Source organism: Phlebotomus papatasi, chromosome 1 (genome assembly GCF_024763615.1).
Source record: "Phlebotomus papatasi isolate M1 chromosome 1, Ppap_2.1, whole genome shotgun sequence".
NCBI classification, from domain to species: domain Eukaryota; kingdom Metazoa; phylum Arthropoda; class Insecta; order Diptera; family Psychodidae; genus Phlebotomus; species Phlebotomus papatasi.
Genome location: NC_077222.1, coordinates 111,907,404 through 111,928,650, shown reverse-complemented (window position 1 = coordinate 111,928,650; position 21,247 = coordinate 111,907,404). Strand labels below are relative to the sequence as shown.

Genomic DNA, 21,247 nt, shown 5'->3' with positions numbered 1-21,247 from the left:
TGTGCTTCTCTGCCCGATTTCCAAGCACTCGGTTATTTTAATCTCACAAACTTAAAAAAAAAATCCGCTGAATTTGATACAACGCTGAATTAGACGCTAAGCGCTGAGTGGATGCTGCGCTGAATTGGATACCGATGATGGATTTAGCGCTAGATCCGGCTAGATCGATACTAATTTTTGAATTGACCGTTAAACGCTGAGTGGATGCTAGACGCTGAATTGGATACTAAATGCTGAATTAATATGTTTCAGCCGTTTCAGCATTTATTTAATAATTGACAAAAATAATTAAAAATCTTTATAACATTATAAGGAAAAGCTGGAAATGTTCAGTTTTTTTTATATAGACGCCTAAACAGAATTTTTGAGAAATTTAATTTAATTTATATTTTCCACCACAAGAGACAAAGTGGATAAATAAAAAGTAATTGGATTTGCCATAGATCCTCCACTGGGCCAATCAGTGGATATTTCTCACAAAAAACTTGCACCGATTGCAATAATTTGCCATCGTAAATGCAATTAATGTGAATAAAGAAAATCGTGGACAAAGACTTATTCACATGTAAATAATTATTTATACTTATAAAATATTCCAATTCTCAACTGGAATATAATATACAAATAATACGATGGGTCTGATGCGTCTTAAGATACTACTGAAATCACTGATAACCGCTTATATTACACATTTTCCTTCTTCACGGTGCATATAGTCAGAAACAATCGCATGATGCATATGCTGTATGTGCTGCATGTTGAAAGAGAAGTTACGAAAATGCAATTTTACAGTTGTGTTATCTTAAAGCTCTCATACTCAAATAGTTAGCTTGCAGATACTGCATTAAGGTGAATTATTTAAGAATCTCAACTTTAACAAGACTTTCTGTTAAGTGTATATTAAAAGTCTCTGCTTTTAATTAACATAATCTTAAACTTTCGAATGAGAAGGGGCTATCATAGCAACTTTCATACTAAAGATATTTGCTTTTATCTCAATTTAACTTCTCATAACTGAGGCTCTTGAGGTTTAAGAACTCACACAGAGAGCTCAGAGAGAGATTTGAGAGAATTCTTTTCCAGTATGCAAGGTGGGAATTTAAAAAACCGTTGGTACGCGACCCCTCCCTTTGCGTAAGATTCTCCTTACCAGAGCCAACAAACACAACCATATACTATACATAATGAAAGAATCGTTGAAAGCCGCGCGCAAAAGACTGCTCGGGAACATTGAACGAAAACTGTGGAATTTCATAGTAACTTCCAGCAAGATCTCTTCAGCAACAGTCACTTGTAGCTGGAAAAAGACAAGCATGGTAGGCAATTTGTTGGAGGGAATGAGATACCACATACAATTCATGGGTGAGCGTTGCTTTCAAGACATCGAGTCGCAGTAGTTTATAACCGGTCTCTGTTGAAGATTGTGGCTTGGATTTTGAGGTGTCGCGCGCGTCCCTGAAGTGGCTCTCAGAAGGTAGAAAGGGGGGAAGGAAATCTCCTTGGAAGATCTGTATGGATTATTGTGGATTTGGCGCCAGAAAAAGTGCATTTAAAATTGCAGAAATAGCTAAAGGTGAGTAGAAAATACCTTAAGAAAAGGAGGAATTCTCATGAACTAATTGATTCAGTCTTCTAAAAGACCTGTTTTCCTCTGGACGTGGCGTATTCTTCCACACAGCGCGTCCCCCCTCCACCCTAAATTCTCACAAAATAATTCTTCATCTTCCCAGACAAACCTCCGTAGGATGACGATGGATGTTAAGAAAATATAAATCCAATAATGCTCTATCTTCAATCACAAAATATTCTGTGGGTGTTTATTCTGTCTTGAAGTCCTCAAATCGCACTTCTACAGAGTCTTTCTTCAACCTTCAACTCTTGATTTTCTTGCCTATTGATCACAAAATTTTTCTTTTTCAGATTCTGTGACAAGTTCAACAACAACTACTAAAAGTCGTTTACGCATCAGTCGCAAAAGACATTCCAGCAAGAGATCCTCTCGGGTCCAGGGGAAAATGACCAAAAGTGTACCTGATTTTTAGTTCATTTTTCTCCCATCACTCGTCTCTCCCATCTTCTGTTGGCAAAGACACAACAAATACACCAAAAAGGAGGAGAATAACAAGAAACGAGCTGAGGAGAAAAAGTGATCAAGTGAATTCTTTAAAACTTTGCTTCTTTTCAAAAAGATCACAGTGTTTGTGCCTCCCAGAAAAAAAAAACACCAACAATTGAAACACCTTCAACAGTTTGTGATTTTTTTTTATACTGTGAAAATAAAAACTCCCCCAGAAAAAAGATCATCAGTGAATTGTAACAATGGTTTATTAAATGGAGATCAACTGATCATCACCTGGAATGTGTGGTAAGTGCGATCAATTCTCTCTCTTTTGGTTTCATCGTGGTTAGATTCGGGCAAAATTGCACCATTTGCGTGTTTTTCTGCACAATTCCAAAAGGTCGGGCAAATTGAGAGCTTGGCTACAGTTGTATATTCCCAGCAAAACCAAATGATAAATTTGTCTTAGTTTACAATATAAGAAATTCCTACTGTATCCATTAAGAAATATATTTCAAGAACCTTCCCGATTTGTCAGCATTGCATGAAAGGATTAGGGCCCAAATAGACTCAAGTTGATCTCGAGCATATATAGCCTGTAAAATTTGGCAGTAAAGGATTAGGTAAAGAGATTTATGCAAATGTCCTCTAATCGATAATTCTAAGATCTCAGTGTGTGGAAGTTTGGGATAAATCTTTATTGCCGACGAATATTCTCGACGACTAGTCTGAGTCTTTTTAGGCCCTTAGTTTTATCCGATTTGAAGAATGAACGGGGAAGCTTATACTTAAAAAACCATTCAATGTTAGAATTATTGAAGTTAAAAAACATAAGGTAACATCAGGTCTGCAAATGCAAATGTATTAAGGAAAGATTTTTTTGGCTAATACATTTGAGAACCAAGAAGTGGAAAAACTTTTAAAAGCTACAAGTCAATATCTGTCACTGTTCTTCTCCTCAAACTTGAACGATTGGTCGACCGAAACTTCCTTTTGTGTTCTCCTTACTAAGCTAATTCAATTACCCCTTTTATTATTTATTTATTTTTTATTAAGGGTCCATCCGAAAGATGATTGCCCCGAATTACCCCTTTTACCGTGTTGATTACCTTAAAAATTACTTGTGGGAAAAAGCCACAAAAATCTACATTGGAATGTCTTTAAAGTCCACCGATGACGATCTTTTAGGAAGAACTTTTAATTCAAAAAAGTTTCGCGGGCAATTTGTTCCGGAAGCACCAAATGCTTGATAAATGTTTCTTTCTTGGAAAAAGAGTTCGGTGATCTTTTGCGATTACTACCAGTTCTTGGGCAAAGAGATCCAATTTAAATTTCTTATCAAAAATTCTTATAAGAAAGAATGATTCCCGTCTTGTTTTTCAAATACATTCAGCTGAAGAAAAATGTTTGTGGATGGTTAACATTGATGACTTGAAGATGATCATCGAGAATGATGGCTGAGATGGAAGATGTGGAATGGACAGAGAACCTAGAACACGAACCGGTTGCAGACGTTCTTCTCGCATTTGCTGCCGGTCAAAGATACCAAACACACTTAATGACTTCCCTCTCCTTCAGACCATCATCTCAAGGTGCTGAATGTTGTTTGCGCGCGATATTTTTTGCAATCTTATACGCGGGATTCTTTCCATCTCAGGCGTGATTACTCAAAAAAAGAGCCATCACTTGCATCCCAAAAGTATTACACATCGATTCTACAATACCTTGCAGAAAATGCATCATTCAGAGAAAATATGCCAAAGCATTTCACGTTTAGAAATTGAAGAGAAATCCCCATCAAATATTTTTTCACGATATATAGCAAAGAGATCTCTAAGATATGTTATTTTTCTTTGTAAAACAATTTCTCATGATAGTCCATGTTTCCGTTGCCTTCCGTGTCTCAAGAAAAGACAGAAAAAGGCAGAATAGCATCCAAAGGGGCCAATCAGCTCATAATCTTTCAGCTTCTGACTCCATTTCCACGCAAGACATTTTGTTTTTGCTTCGGGAATTTACACTAAATTACATCCACAATTGGCGATAATCACCTTAATTCCAAATATTCTTCGTGGAATCATCAATTAGGCTATTAGCGATGATTTACTTCAATAGAGAATTTAATTTAGAATCTCATTGAGACAATGAAAAATCGACCATAAAAAATTTAAATTGGGTTTCTCGGAGATTAGCATATTTTTCTAACTAAAAGGCGCCAAAGAAGTTGCCTAACACGCGACGATGTTTTATGCTTTCTCTAAGATTATCCTACTCTCAGCAAGTGCATCTTTAATCCTTTGAGGAATTTCTACTTCAGGCGTTTTTTTCTGTTTTTAAGAATCCTTTTCTTTTCTGGTGAAATAAAGATAACACGTGGAGAGCGTATTGTGTATTTAGTTTAGATAAAAAAAAAAGAATATGATGTGATGCATAAACTCTCATAACAGATTTTGTATCATTGCTATTACAGCTTATGAAATATGAAGCACCATATTTCATTATATTTCAATTATACAAAATGATAAGTTTTTCTTGTAGGTCACAGTTCTTAAAAAAAAATAATTTTTCTTATTAAAATAATGTGGACCCATGGGACAAAATGTGACAAGTCGAAAATTTTAAAATGTGAAGTGTTCTAAAAATAAATCGAACTGTGACTTTTTAATTTTTACTTCATAGCCTTCATGAACTTTCTTCAAAGTTTAAAGTTTTAGGCGAGCAAGATATGAATAATAAAAAAATATATATTGAAAATTTAGCCCTCTTGTTTAATTTAAAGATAAGATGAAAATAAAAAATAAAGATAAGATGAAAATGCATTTACCGAAACATAACTGAAAAAATTGTTGCAATGATCTGTCAATTCCTCCCCTAAAAAGGATGGAAAAATAACAATTATTTAGCTTAGTTTTATTACATTTTATTTGTAATTTATTTGAAATAAGTTAATTTTGCAATTATGCATTGCCTATTTATATAGAGTACGAAAGGGAAAAATATTTTTGAATTTATCAAGTTCAAAAAGGTATAATTACTAGAGGGGGGAACCAAGGTAAAATTAGACGCCAACTGTAGATTTAGGGGTGATATAACTCAATTCAATTCAATTCTGAAAAATTGAAATGATAGCTGCACTTTTTGTAAATGGTATGTATAAATATTTATAAACACTCACATTTTTTTAAGAATGATTCGAAAACGGTTCAATAAATGTACAAAAAGTCTCTAAATAGATACAGATTTATCGATACTATCGATTTGATAGTATCGAAATCATAGTGTTATCATTCCACTCCAGCAATTAGGCAGAATTGTTTTTTGAACTAATTATTAAAATGTAATTTTGGTACTATACATGTAAATAAAAAGGAGATAACTCTAAAATTATAACAAAAATAAATTAAATGTTCTTGGAAAAGAGAAAATTAATAAAAAGTATGTTTGAATTGTTTTAGTACATAAATTATTTAGTTTATAAATGGATTTAGGATTACATTTTCTTTTATTCTTCCTGACCAATATAGGTTATTACTGACCAAACTGCTTATTTTCTGGGCAAAAACTTTTATTTTATATTTATTATTCAGTTCCTTTTATCATTTTTTGTATTTTCTCTGTAGGGGAAAGTGCTCTCCTTCGAATGTTCATGCATTCGAATAATGTAAATTTCCTCTTTTTTCGTAAGAGATTTAACACTTAATTATCACGGAATTATCAACAATTGATGATAAGCCACCTAATAATTAATAGAAATGTGTAAGTTTCTTAAGGGAAACTAAAAGAAAATTTACATTATTCGAAGGTATGAACGTTTGAAGTGTGAGTACTTTCCCCTATATTGTTATCTTACTTTTTTTCTTCTTCTTCAATTAAACAATGTAAGAAGGGCGGACGCTATCTGTTTTGATTATTAAATATTAAATTAAATTAATTAAAATTTATACAGAACTGTACGAAAAAATTTGATTGGCATAAAATCAAATTTAATCAGTAGCTCAATTTATGATATGATTTTGGAAAAAGAAAGCGTAAAAATTTTGTGAAATGCTATAAACCATTCTTTAATTTTGTTTAAGTTTGAACGAATGTATGACCCTAAAAATATTGCGAAAACCCAATCATAATTTAAGCCACTCCCTCTTCAGAAGCTTTAATTTAGAAATTCAGTTAAATGAACACACCATAAAATTAGTTACATTATTACGACCATAAAAAGCATCATAATATTTTTAATAGTACTTTGCACTTAAAATTGTGAAACCCTCCGAACCCTTCAAATCAGTGCAAAACTCCTAAGTATGAGATTTAAACGGGATTTGTGCAATTGTGGAGAGATTAAGATTTTCCATCACCATCTCTCTCTGGCCACTTAACCATCTCCTTCACCCAACAATTAGTGCATCAGAGTAATTTGTGAGAGGTACATCTCCCAAGACATTCCAGCTCTTGTGGATCGTCCCCCGGGAATTTAATGGGCATTTGAGCGGAAGTGTGCAAACATGCAATTTTTTTCCCCTGTGGGAGGCATATAATAAGAATTGTGCTAAGAATGCTGAGACACAATCTCGTGCAATTAATCTGCTGAAGACAACATACCGGATATTGAGATTGTTGTCTCATTGTGGCTTCAGGAGGAGAAAATGAGGCATTCTTGTAAATGTTCTCAAGGTGTCTTGGGGGAGGGAGGATGTGTGGGTGAAAAGTGTTGCATTAGAAAAATTGTCACGCTTCCATTCAACGATGAAGGTCTCAAATCAACAGAGACTCTTCCGTTACGCATTCGTTACATTTTCCGCATTTGCATTTGTTTACCTATCTCTCTGATCCCCCGAAAAAGGTAATTTTTATTAGGTTTCCTTCCACGCACTTACATATTCCCGTATTATTTTCACTTTTTTCCTGCCTTCTCGCTCTTGTACATTAGAGAACATGTTTTTGAGAAATCACCAGAGCACGTCTGGTTTCCGCATCGTAGAACATTATTTAAACGCCTCTTTTCTGTCTATCACATTTCTCTTTCAATTGCCATTCTTCGATAAAAATGCTCAAGCTCTCTATCCATTCGGAATGAAAATATTGACCATATTCTCATCGCATGAGCATCAATTAGGAAAATCTTTCCAGAGAGAATGTTGGCAAGAATAAGTCAAATAAGCAGAGTCGTGAATTTTTCTGCAATATAAAGCACAGAGAGCCAAAGTTTGTTGTATCAACTAAGTTTTTTACGTTTCTTATGATTGTGGTAATTAAAGATTGCGTTTATCAGCTTTCCATCTATCCGCAGAATTTTATGCGATTTAGCTGGAAATTAATTAGTTAGTGGGTAAATAATAAGGAACTCAATGGGTTAAGTGGTAGACTACTGGTTCTATGATGCAGGTCCTAGGTTCAAATCGGAGTTCGAAATTTAATTGTATTTCAATTGAAGCATCATCAATATATTATCATTTAATTCCCGAGTTCGATCATTCTGCGAAGTTCGAATGATTTGCCATCCATTATGTATATTGTATAAGAATTCGAAACATAAAAAAAAATAAATTTGAAATAGAACTTAAATTTAACGAAGGCTTTTGGTTAATACTAAAATGATTAAAACACTTTTTTCTCAGTGTATACGTGCACTGTGTGAAGAGAAACATGAGTATAATTGCTGTTGATGCAATTGTCGTCACAATTTAGTGTCTTTCATGCTTTGTTGGACTCCAACGTGCAATGAAAAACAGGAGGAAGATGCCAGAAGTGCTTATAAGACTAAGCATTTGCTTTGGTATTTTTTGGGTCAATGCAACGTCTTTTAGGTGGTGCAATTGTGGACAATGCATGCGGAAAAACTTTCACTCTGCAATCCTCTTCGACATGCCAATTTTCAGGCAATCTTTGCAAAAAAAGAAAACTCGAGGATGTGAACAGGTGAATAATATAAAATTGTTACTTTACTGATGCACCTTCCTTTTTTGAGTCATTCCCTGTGAGAGCAGGTGCTTTCAATATTCCCTCTGTATTTCCCTTTTTTGGCTAACTGTCTACCTCTTCGACTCCTTTCTCGCTCACACGGCGGGATTTCAGCCCACAGGAGAACCCATGTCTCGCTTCCTCTGCACTTTTCCCCAGTTTGGGAACTTGAATCACCATGGCAGACGGTATTGCAACTCAGCAGTTTGTCTACCCAAGAGAATCCACAGTACAATCCCAAGCTCAAAGCCAAAGATAGAAGAAAAGAATTCCCGTGATTAATTGTGTGAGAAAGAGTAAAATTTTTCTGAACTCTGTGACCTCAAGCTAAACAGTAGAAATTCGTGGGATTCCCGCGAGACTAAATATTACTGGAATTAATTGACAATTATTTGGGATTCTTTGCAGATCTTCACCGCTGTAATTGAAGACTTTTCTAGGATTAGAAAGAGAGATATCCCCTGAGAGCTCTGCAGCTCGTATTTTTCCCCATCCTCCTGTGACAGAAGATGGTAGTTGCATCGGCGGGTGACCGCCTCCGGGAGATATGCTGAAGCACATGCCGCCAGGCGCGGGACAATCGCGAGCTGCGCGTGGTAACATCACCAGCAGTCGCCCACCACAGCCACTCAATGTGAGCGCTCTGTCAACTACAGGACCCGGGCCACCCAAGCTTCTTGCCAATGGAGGACCCCCACGGATGTCCTCTATGATCAACACCACACCCCTGACATCCGTTTCCTCCACCAACAATCTCCTCACCAACAATCGCGATCGCATCGGAGCGAGAGAAGCTCTTACAAGCCTAGGTTTACTTTGTCTCGGTGAGTCTCTCCCTTTTAGGAAATTATTACAATCTCTGTAGATAAATTATCCACAGATTTGTTGTTAATTACAAACTAAGACAGCTTTTACGATTACTCGTAAATGGTAAGAGCGAATTATTTAAATATAGGACTCTTTTTGCATCAACTGCGTGTTAAATATTTAATTATATGTTCACAAACTGATAAATATTTAATGAGAATCGTATTTAGAGTAGAACGGTCTTTAAAGAGTGAAGGGTTCAATTCTTTTTATTCTAATTTTTATTATCTACCTTAAATTGTAGTTAACATATTCCTTATTCCAGTGAAACTTTTACTATTTATTTAATTACCTTTTGTAATGCGTGCCTCGGCTTATTGTTAAATTTTAACTTTGAATTTACACTAGCCGTACTCACTATGGCGTTGTTATCTCGTAATCTCCGTAATCTGTTATCTTGTTATAATTTTTCCTTTATAAAATACATTACGAGAACATAACGAGATAACGAGATAACGATATTACAAGATAACAGCGCCATAGTGAGTACGGCTACTATATTGGCATTAATTGAAATCTTGACTCTTTTCTCTTTTATTTTAATGTTAACTTCCTACCTCTTTTGAATTCGAGAAACTTTATAATTTTGCATTTTTTTGAGAAAACTATTTTGTAACACAGCTCTATCTAGAAACAGCAATTATAATTACATGGTGCATACTTTTTTAAGATTTTTCCACCAAATGTTGTATTTTATAAGGTATAATTACGGTATTGTTAGAATTAAACTGATAAACATGTTGTTAACCATTAATGAGGTTCTTGAAACATTCACTATCTTTATTTCAATTTTCTATTATCTCTTAAAAGATGGTACTACAGTACTACTATACTATATGCTATTTCTTAGAATGCAGCAATTACAACAAGAGCACCACATTCTTTTGCTAGACCATAAAGCAAGCTCCATTCCTTCAAAGATCACTTATATTTCTGCACAAATAATATCTTATGCGACATCAAGTCATTTAAATAACGATCTAATTTTAATACTGTTATTACCAGTATACTTATTAGTTTCTCGAGAAACAATTTGACATGGTTTTTGCTTAGAAAACTTTTAGTCATAAAGTGTCAAATAATCAATTTCCTCATGCCATAAATAAAATAGTGAAATGAATGATTCTAAATATTTTATTATATTCGTGGGCAGTTTCTTTGCTCCTTGCACTACTCTCGCTGATTTTCTTGCTGAAAATCTCCCCGGGAGGCCGAGATCCACTGCCACCGCCTGGACCCACAGCCCCAGAGGACTATGCCATTGTCTATGATGTCACTCTGGCTCTCTGTGCACTCTCCTTATCCCTCAATCTCTGCTGCCTTCTCGTCTGTGCCATCCAGTTTCTCTTTGCTGTGAAGTTGGTACGAGCCCCAGCCACAGTATCAGGACGGTGAGTTAATCTGTATTGACTTTCTAGTATTTTAAGTAATCATTGACCTACCCGACCTACCGGACTAGGGAAAGAGAGAATCAGGAAGTGGATCAATCGAAGCCATAGACAGAGATACAAAAAAGAGCACAAAGTCACTGGGCTTCGATTTGTGAAATATGATTCCATGGCAAAAAAGCCATGGCGAAGGATAATTCGCAAAATGCTCGAAATCATGGAATGCTTTTTAATTAATATTGAGCATGTGCTAATTTTAACCCAATTCATTATTGGTTCACTTATTATCCCATTATTCTAAAATTGCATAAAATTAATGTATAGTATATGGTAGATTCAATAAAAGTTCAATAATTAATTCATCAATTATCATGATTCAATTCTTTTAAGAAATTAGAGTTTATTCAAATATGACAAATATCAATACACATTGATTACGAAATACTATATTTTAAAAGCTTTTTAGCTGTCAGTGGAAACAATAATTTTATATTTCCTACCGGTTGACTTATAGACGTGTAGCAAGCAGATAGGGGAAATTATTAACTTTGGATGATGGAAGTGTTGTATAGGTCAGATTCATTTCCATGGGCCAAATTAATTACGAAACATATGGGAAAAATTAGTGGTATGATATTTACGTCCTTTACGTCATTCGACGTAAATAGCGGGTAAAGTGGTTTAACCTTTTAGATTAGGGGTAATCGGTAAATGAAGATTTTCAAAAAAAAATTGAAATGAGACGGTAAAATAATCTTATATAAACTCATGGGGGTGAAGCGACGTAGACTGCAAGTCGATATCTCTTACTGTTTGGTTTATAAGTCAGTATAAGAAACCGATAGGAAAACGATAAAGCCAATTGTAATCTTATATTAGGATATAGAGGTGCCATTCCTTCACTTCAAATTTGGAATGTATCATACTGAAACGATATTTTTATATACATTCAAATTTCACATTCAAAAACATTCAAATTTCGTTAAATAATTTTAAATGGATGTAAAATTTGAAGTCTCTATCTCTCTCTCAAAAAGAAGAAAAGTATCTGAAAAATTTTATAGTCGATTATCTATGAAACTATCACTGATAGAATATGTACTCAAACTTCACATCCTATGAAAGTCTCAAACTACATAACATTTATGCTAACTTAACAAAAAAAATAATAGTGTGCCTAAATAGTGTGCTCGAAAATTCCGTGGTCCTAAAAATGCGCGAAAAATTACGTGTCTCGTGAAAATGCGAGAAAAATTCCGTGTCCCGCCGTCGTCGACGTACGAGTATATATGTTTAAAAATTTTATGAAGATATCTCTTTCCAAACCGGAGATATTGGGTATTACTGGTATTACGAACGGCAGAACGATTGTCCGGATTCGAAAATGCCGGCTTATCATTTTTAGCATCAGGGATGTTCAATTCAAAACATTTCCCTTGGCCTATCCTAGCTCTTTGAAAAAAAAAAATCAGAGCATCACAGATCACAATAGGTGTGACTAAAACTGAAAAAGGACAAACTGATTTTTTCTTAAAACACAACATTTGCAATTATGAAAAATTTAACTACAAGGAAGAGGAAAGCAAAAATATGCAGAGAACGAAAAATCCAGGGTAGTTGTTTTCATTAACAATTATTGTCGCATATACATTTTTTATATTTTATTCTGATAATAATAAATATTCTGATTTTGGTTTTGAATTTCTTCAACAAGATTTAATTTTGTTCGATCGCGGAACCATTTTTTTCTTGTCATTTTTTTGTGTCTAAAAACAAACGAATTTATTGTTAAAAAATGATGTTATTGCTCTCTGTTTATATGAACTAATCCTTTTTTTTTATTTCTCAGTGGCAACAAATACCTTCAAAAGTCCAGCGTCAGCAGAGTTTGTGCCGTTGGAGGATTTTTCATATCTATTCCCATATTTTTAACAGGTAAATTTCTTTACGAAATCGTATTCTTTGGGATGGGAAAGAGCGCCGGAAAAAGACATTCTCTATCGCAGGAATGCATCATAAATCACGCTCAATTTTCAGTTTACAGACCTTAAACACCCTGCTGATAACAATATATGCATTTCTTTGTCACTTATCCACACACCACACCAATATATTCTATAGAGGGCATAAAAACAGGTATAAGAATGCTCAGATTCTTCCTTCGTTTCCTTCGAAGTATTTGAAAGAAATTCCCACGATTTAAAGACGCAAAACCTTCTTAAAGGGCGCAATAATCTCATTTACAATTTCCGACCCAGTAACATCTTGGCTGACCTCGAATATGTTGATCAAACAGAGTTTTAAGTAGTTATTGTTCGTCATTGCTTTCCTTGAAAGAAAATGACTTTTTGTACATGCGACTATCTTTTTGTATTCGTGTGATGCTGAATAAACATAATTTTTGGCAATTAATAAGTGGATATTTTTAAAAATATTTTTAGTATTTGACTTTGATTATTTTATAATTTTATTTTCAGTGGTTATTCAAATCCAAAAGAAATCTTCAAGTAATATTTAGTAAATTTTGCTTATGTAATCTTAATTAAATCTTTTTGCGATAGTTCTAGCTGGATTCGTTACATTTGACGAACTCATTTAGGCATTCATTAGAGTTTTTAATTTCCACTAAATAATAACCGATTACCACAGTTCATGGGATCTTTCTTTGTAATCTTTTTGTAAAATTACGACGATGGAACTTGTTTTGCGGAGACCATGGCCTTGTTAATTGTCTTGTTCATGTCTCCATGTGATGGTCTATGTTCATGGGAAAGTGATTGGGACAGGTCAGTGATCGAAAATCACACCAACAGGGAAGAGACACTCATTGACTGAGAACTGCACAGTTGCAGGATAAATCAATTTGCTATGATCTGGTTCTCTGCCATAAAGAGTAATTTTGTGCAATCACTAGATATTTAAATTACCTTCTGGAAGCTATAATTGAAGTTGGAAGTTTAATTTTTTTTAATAATTTGTTGTTCACACAGAAGAAAAAATTTGCACAATAGAAAACGCGTGAAAGTTTGCTTGGCCAAGGCTTTACCTTGAAGATTTCTCTACTTTTTTGTTTTGTTTTTATTAAACAATTTGCATTTGCAATATTTTGTTCAAATATTTATCATGATTCATTTCAAAAGGAAAGAAGTTATAAAGAGAAAAATGAAATCTGTTCATGCTTAATTTTTATTAATTTTTGTTTTGGATTTTTTTTATATAAGAAGAATGAGAAACATACATTTAAAATTATAATAAAATAATAAAATTGCGATTGGAAATACGGTTTTTCTTTTTAGAATATGCTAATTATATAATGCACGCAAATTTGAAACCAAAAATCCCAAAAATGAATAAATTTATGGAAACTTTTTGTGTTTACATTGCAGATAAAAGCCTAAAAAATAAATTGTATCATAAAAATGAAAACTAAAACATTATTATTTTTAAAAACTAACTTTTCGCACACATTTTACTCGTCCAAAATTCGTATAAATTTTATTAACTATTTTTTCATAGCTTTGAATTATTTTTCTAAAAAAACGAAAAAAAATGTCTTAGTATTTTCTCTAATCACCACTTTCAATCATTACGCATTAACTCTTTCCGGACCGCAGCATATGCTGCAAGCTAATTTCACCATTTTTTAATCAAAAATATCTAAGCTCAGGAATTAATTGAGGTTCTACAAAAAATATCTTACATTTGGACATTCTTATAGTTTGAAATAATCCAGAAGTATAGGATTTTTATCAGTTCTAAATAATTAAAAAACATTGTTTTTCATAGAACATTCATATGCTGCTTTGGGTACTCAGAGTCCCAAAAGAGACGAAAGAGTTAAGTAAAAACATTCATGTTGTAATAAAAATAACATTTTAAAAATATGTTAAATTATTCATAGCGTTTGATTGAACTGGTAAATTCGAAGAAACGGTGAAGTCGTTTCTAACTTGATCATCTCTTTGACTTTCACAATCGAGGAAACAAATTTAGGGACAAGTCATATTCCATATCCTTTTTCAAGCGATGATTCATACACGTAAGAATTCCAATGTTGACCTTCTGCGCCTTCTAAAATAAATAAAACCACTTTCAGAGGTGGAAGACACGAATTTCGGGAAAGAAAAAACTAACAATAGCACGTGATCTTTCCTTTCAGGGATCATCTTGTACACTTTTACACAATTCCACTCGACTCCTGCAATCGTGACGAGCATCCTAATAGGAGTGGGAATTGTCTTCTGCGGCGGTGCCATGGTGCATAATGTGTTTGTGTGGCAAAAGGAGAAGACCATCTGCGTGAGACAGGCACCACTGAATCTCAATCTTACCCTCTCACCACCCATCAGTGCAATCACGCCGCCGATGCAGTTTCTCAATCATAGCCATCAGACACCCGTGAGCAATGGCAATCACATCCACCTCAACCACAGCAATCACACTCCACTTACACATACATCCCAAATCAGCCAGGTAACTCCTTTGACGCCAGTGACGCTCAATCAGTCCCACCTGTCAAGCTTCAATCACTCCTTCCTGCCATCATATGGGCTCAGGGCTGCTACAGCTACTCCACCCACACCTAAAGTTAGTGCAACTGCTGCCCTCCTGGGTGGTCGAGATGCCAGTGGCTCCGTGAGTCCTGGTATGCCCACCGGAAATCTCGATTTGAGCACTGTCACATCAGCTAATTCTCCACATGAACTTTCTACGCTAGTCTGAGAATTAGATTCCTCAGACATCGAAAGATTCAGCCAGAGAAAAAAGTAAAACGCATTCAGTGAATTTTCTCAAGAAAAATAGGACCTTTTTATTCGCGCGCCTTTTCAATGTGTACAAAAATGTGTGTATAAATGTGTTTTTTTTGTATAGATTTTCTTTAAAAGCAAAAACATAAAAAGAACAAATAGGAAGTTTATGAGACATTTAGCTCCTAAAAGAAGTGGAAAATAGCAAAACAGGAAGCAAAACACTGAACATTACTTTTCACTGTATTGTAGGTAATTTATTATTTGAAATTAGTATTAATCAATTGTATTCATTTTTTCGAAAGAAAAACGGTCTCAAACTGAATAATTTAGACTTTTTATGGTCCTGCTGTGTACTAGGATCTGCTATATGTTGCTTTATAGGTAACCAAGAAATATCCGTTTTAGGAACTTCTTCCTCCTCCTTAGGAATTATTGTTGGCTGAAGTGTAATCTTCGAATTTGGCACAAATGGATTTTGAATGTAGTCTTGACGGAAAGTCTTGGTAAATTGCTCTTCGTATTCAGCATTTTTAGTTGGATGTGGAACTGGAACGTTACGGAAAATATCATCTACCCGTTTCTCCTGCATCTCGTCATCCTCGAAGATCTCCCTGTCATAGAATTCTTTGCTGAAATCATCATTATGAAATTTGTTCTTACTGGTAGAATGGAAAATGGTTGTTGCATGGTGGTTCCCCTCCTTGTAGTTTACAATATCAGTTAGAAGAGTAATAATCTCCCGCAGTAACTTTGCTTTCTCCGAATTGATACAGCAAGAACAGACACACATATCATCCTGATCTTTTGTAAGTTTAAATTTTACGTTTTCTGCATTGCCACATCCACGATTCTGAGGATCAAAATCTGCGGAATTCTGAATATCATGGAGTGTTTGACTATCACCATCTTTTAAATGGAAAGTTTTGTAACTTTTGTGCATTCTTTTTTTCCTAATGTGATCCTTGTTCTCCGCGTACATATTCAAAGGATCCAATGATTCGTACTTAAGGTAGTACATACTGTAATCACACGTAAGCTTTAAAGTGACACGAGCACAAACAACACCCATAAAGACAACACACTTACTCAGCCGTAGTCTGAAGATGATTATTCTTCTTGTGGACAGCTTGATAAGATTCCACCAAATTAATCCCAACTGCAGCTACACAGAGAAAAAATAGAATCCTAAAATTCACTTTCAACATCTCCAAAATTTCACTTTACACACGCGAGTCGAGAACTTGACCAGTTTAAATAAAGAATTTGCATGAAATGACTAAATTGCCAGAAGAGAATTTTCATTTTATATAAATTGTGAATAAGCAACATGCTGATGAAGAAATATATTTTTATGGAATATAGGTTTTATTTACCAAAACAAGACACTGCCTCATTCATGCAATAACTGTATTTTCATTAAAATTATTTATTAAATATATATGTTATTTAAATCATTTTCCTATTTTATATGACTGCTTCTCGACAAAAATATAAGAAATCCCAAATATATTAAAATCTATTGATTATGTGAATGAAGATACAGTCATCGTCTTGAAAAAACTTTTCAGTGTTGTGGTCTTCCTGAAACAAATAATTAATTATAAAGATATCAATTAGAGTGAATTAAAATGAATTATACTCAAATATATACCTACTAACCTTCAGTATAATCTACTTTTTCATCTTCATCTGTATTTTCAAAGACGTTCCAATTCCTCTTTATGTATTCATTTACAGTACCACGAAGCCTAACGTTTCTATCAAACTCCGTTTCTTCAGGTATATAACCTGGATATTTCTTGTAAATCCGGTAATCTATATCATCTTTATGCGTTACGGGCATGTGTTCAGTATATGAGATATCTTCTGGATAGTACGGTAAAATAGGAACATTTATCGGCTTTACATATGTTGTAGGTTTATCTTCCAAATGAACCATGGGACTATAATCAGGAGCATTGTAATCAGGATGTACTGAATGCACCGGAATATTTTGAGCTGGAAAAGACTTTTCTGGTCTATACGGCGGTGGTGGTGGAGATGATTCATATGGCTTGAAAACTGGGACCTGATGATCAGCGGGTTTTTCGTACTCCTTTTCTGGGAATTGAGCTGGTTTTTCGTGATGTTCAACGGGTACACTTGCTATGACAACAGGTTTCTGAACATGATGAGTTGGAGGAACGAATGATTTAGGTTCAGGTTGATGTGGTTGTGAGGAATATTCTTTCACGGGAACTCCATGATGTTGAGCAGGTGGTGGAGATGATTCATGTGGCTTGGAAACTGGAGCCTGATGATCAGCGGGTTTTTCGTATTCCTTTTCTGGGAATTGAGCTGGTTTTTCGTGATGTTCAACGGGTACACTTGCTATGACAACAGGTTTCTGAACATGATGAGTTGAAGGAACGAATGATTTAGGTTCAGGTTGATGTGGTTGTGAGGAATATTCTTTCATGGGAACTCCATGATGTTGTTTAGCAGGTGGTGGAGATGATTCATGTGGCTTGAAAACTGGAGCCTGATGATCAGCGGGTTTTTCGTACTCCTTTTCTGGGAATTGAGCTGGTTTTTCGTGATGTTCAACGGGTACACTTGCTATGACAACAGGTTTCTGAACATGATGAGTTGAAGGAACGAATGATTTAGGTTCAGGTTGATGTGGTTGTGAGGAATATTCTTTCATGGGAACTCCATGATGTTGTGCAGGTGGTTGAGACGATTCATGTGGCTTGAAAACTGGAGCCTGATGATCAGCGGGTTTTTCGTATTCCTTTTCTGGGAATTGAGCTGGTTTTTCGTGATGTTCAACGGGTACACTTGCTATGACAACAGGTTTCTGAACATGATGAGTTGGAGGAACGAATGATTTAGGTTCAGGTTGATGTGGTTGTGAGGAATATTCTTTCACGGGAACTCCATGATGTTGTGCAGGTGGTGGAGATGATTCATGTGGCTTGAAAACTGGAGCCTGATGATCAGCGGGTTTTTCATACTCTTTTTCTGGGAATTGAGCTGGTTTTTCATGATGTTCCACGGGTACACTTGCTATGACAACAGGTTTCTGAACATGATGAGTTGAAGGAACGAATGATTTAGGTTCAGGTTGATGTGGTTGTGAGGAATATTCTTTCATGGGAACTCCATGATGTTGTTTAGCAGGTGGTGGAGATGATTCATGTGGCTTGAAAACTGGAGCCTGATGATCAGCGGGTTTTTCGTATTCCTTTTCTGGGAATTGAGCTGGTTTTTCGTGATGTTCAACGGGTACACTTGCTATGACAACAGGTTTCTGAACATGATGAGTTGAAGGAACGAGTGGTTTAGGTTCAGGTTGATGTGGTTGTGAGGAATATTCTTTCATGGGAACTCCATGATGTTGTTTAGCAGGTGGTGGAGATGATTCATGTGGCTTGAAAACTGGAGCCTGATGATCAGCGGGTTTTTCGTACTCCTTTTCTGGGAATTGAGCTGGTTTTTCGTGATGTTCAACGGGTACACTTGCTATGACAACAGGTTTCTGAACATTATGAGTTGAAGGAACGAATGATTTAGGTTCAGGTTGATGTGGTTGTGAGGAATATTCTTTCATGGGAACTCCATGATGTTGTTGAGCAGGTGGTGGAGATGATTCATGTGGCTTGAAAACTGGAGCCCGATGATCAGCGGGTTTTTCGTATTCCTTTTCTGGGAATTGAGCTGGTTTTTCGTGATGTTCAACGGGTACACTTGCTATGACAACAGGTTTCTGAACATGATGAGTTGAAGGAACGAATGATTTAGGTTCAGGTTGATGTGGTTGTGAGGAATATTCTTTCATGGGAACTCCATGATGTTGTGCAGGTGGTGGAGATGATTCATGTGGCTTGAAAACTGGAGCCTGATGATCAGCGGGTTTTTCGTACTCCTTTTCTGGGAATTGAGCTGGTTTTTCGTGATGTTCAACGGGTACACTTGCTATGACAACAGGTTTCTGAACATGATGAGTTGGAGGAACGAATGATTTAGGTTCAGGTTGATGTGGTTTTGAGGAATATTCTTTCACGGGAACTCCATGATGCTGTGCAGGTGGTTGAGATGTTTCATGTGGCTTGAAAACTGGAGCCTGATGATCAGCGGGTTTTTCGTACTCCTTTTCTGGGAATTGAGCTGGTTTTTCGTGATGTTCAACGGGTACACTTGCTATGACAACAGGTTTCTGAACATGATGAGTTGAAGGAACGAATGATTTAGGTTCAGGTTGATGTGGTTTTGAGGAATATTCTTTCACGGGAACTCCATGATGCTGTGCAGGTGGTTGAGATGTTTCATGTGGCTTGAAAACTGGAGCCTGATGATCAGCGGGTTTTTCGTACTCCTTTTCTGGGAATTGAGCTGGTTTTTCGTGATGTTCAACGGGTACACTTGCTATGACAACAGGTTTCTGAACATGATGAGTTGGAGGAACGAATGATTTAGGTTCAGATTGATGTGGTTGTGAGGAATATTCTTTCATGGGAACTCCATGATGCTGTGCAGGTGGTTGAGATGTTTCATGTGGCTTGAAAACTGGAGCCTGATGATCAGCGGGTTTTTCGTACTCCTTTTCTGGGAATTGAGCTGGTTTTTCGTGATGTTCAACGGGTACACTTGCTATGACAACAGGTTTCTGAACATGATGAGTTGAAGGAACGAATGATTTAGGTTCAGGTTGATGTGGTTTTGAGGAATATTCTTTCACGGGAACTCCATGATGCTGTGCAGGTGGTTGAGATGTTTCATGTGGCTTGAAAACTGGAGCCTGATGATCAGCGGGTTTTTCGTACTCCTTTTCTGGGAATTGAGCTGGTTTTTCGTGATGTTCAACGGGTACACTTGCTATGACAACAGGTTTCTGAACATGATGAGTTGAAGGAACGAATGATTTAGGTTCAGGTTGATGTGGTTTTGAGGAATATTCTTTCACGGGAACTCCATGATGCTGTGCAGGTGGTTGAGATGTTTCATGTGGCTTGAAAACTGGAGCCTGATGATCAGCGGGTTTTTCGTACTCCTTTTCTGGGAATTGAGCTGGTTTTTCGTGATTTTCAACGGGTACACTTGCTATGACAACAGGTTTCTGAACATGATGAGTTGGAGGAACGAATGATTTAGGTTCAGATTGATGTGGTTGTGAGGAATATTCTTTCATGGGAACTCCATGATGTTGTTTAGCAGGTGGTGGAGATGATTCATGTGGCTTGAAAACTGGAGCCTGATGATCAGCGGGTTTTTCGTATTCCTTTTCTGGGAATTGAGCTGGTTTTTCGTGATGTTCAACGGGTACACTTGCTATGACAACAGGTTTCTGAACATGATGAGTTGAAGGAACGAATGATTTAGGTTCAGGTTGATGTGGTTGTGAGGAATATTCTTTCATGGGAACTCCATGATGTTGTTTAGCAGGTGGTGGAGATGATTCATGTGGCTTGAAAACTGGAGCCTGATGATCAGCGGGTTTTTCGTACTCCTTTTCTGGGAATTGAGCTGGTTTTTCGTGATGTTCAACGGGTACACTTGCTATGACAACAGGTTTCTGAACATGATGAGTTGAAGGAACGAATGATTTAGGTTCAGGTTGATGTGGTTGTGAGGAATATTCTTTCATGGGAACTCCATGATGTTGTTTAGCAGGTGGTGGAGATGATTCATGTGGCTTGAAAACTGGAGCCTGATGATCAGCGGGTTTTTCGTACTCCTTTTCTGGGAATTGAGCTGGTTTTTCGTGATGTTCAACGGGTACACTTGCTATGACAACAGGTTTCTGAACATGATGAGTTGAAGGAACGAATGATTTAGGCTCAGGTTGATGTGGTTGTGAGGAATATTCTTTCACGGGAACTCCATGATGTTGTGCAGGTGGTGGAGATGATTCATGTGGCTTGAAAACTGGAGCCTGATGATCAGCGGGTTTTTCGTACTCCTTTTCTGGGAATTGAGCTGGTTTTTCGTGATGTTCAACGGGTACACTTGCTATGACAACAGGTTTCTGAACATGATGAGTTGAAGGAACGAATGATTTAGGTTCAGGTTGATGTGGTTGTGAGGAATATTCTTTCACGGGAACTCCATGATGTTGTGCAGGTGGTGGAGATGATTCATGTGGCTTGAAAACTGGAGCCTGATGATCAGCGGGTTTTTCGTACTCCTTTTCTGGGAATTGAGCTGGTTTTTCGTGATGTTCAACGGGTGCACTTGCTATGACAACA

General features: G+C 36.1%; 2 protein-coding genes across 3 annotated transcripts; one reads left to right on the top strand and one right to left on the bottom strand.

Annotated features, from left to right (window-relative positions):
• Window positions 1-1,138: 1,138 nt before the first annotated feature.
• On the top strand, window positions 1,139-15,342 carry LOC129798754 (uncharacterized). The gene is made up of 6 exons (XM_055842068.1): window positions 1,139-1,573; window positions 1,921-2,365; window positions 8,423-8,838; window positions 10,035-10,272; window positions 12,119-12,204; window positions 14,429-15,342. The coding sequence occupies exons 3-6, from the start codon at window positions 8,562-8,564 to the stop codon at window positions 14,989-14,991; spliced, it is 1,164 nt and encodes a 387-aa protein (XP_055698043.1). The 5' UTR covers window positions 1,139-1,573; window positions 1,921-2,365; window positions 8,423-8,561; the 3' UTR covers window positions 14,992-15,342.
• A 1,032-nt stretch (window positions 15,343-16,374) lies between these two features.
• Window positions 16,375-18,162, bottom strand: LOC129798453 (uncharacterized). Of its 2 annotated transcripts, none has more exons than XM_055841602.1 (2): window positions 16,680-18,162; window positions 16,375-16,597 (listed from the first exon to the last, which is right to left on the bottom strand). In XM_055841602.1, exons 1-2 carry the CDS (start codon window positions 18,154-18,156, stop codon window positions 16,530-16,532), a joined length of 1,545 nt encoding a protein of 514 aa, XP_055697577.1. In that variant the 5' UTR covers window positions 18,157-18,162; the 3' UTR covers window positions 16,375-16,529. The 2 variants fall into 2 exon arrangements, with proteins under 2 accessions (XP_055697577.1, XP_055697578.1); XM_055841603.1 differs by having other exon boundaries at window positions 16,525-16,601.
• Window positions 18,163-21,247: the final 3,085 nt, after the last annotated feature.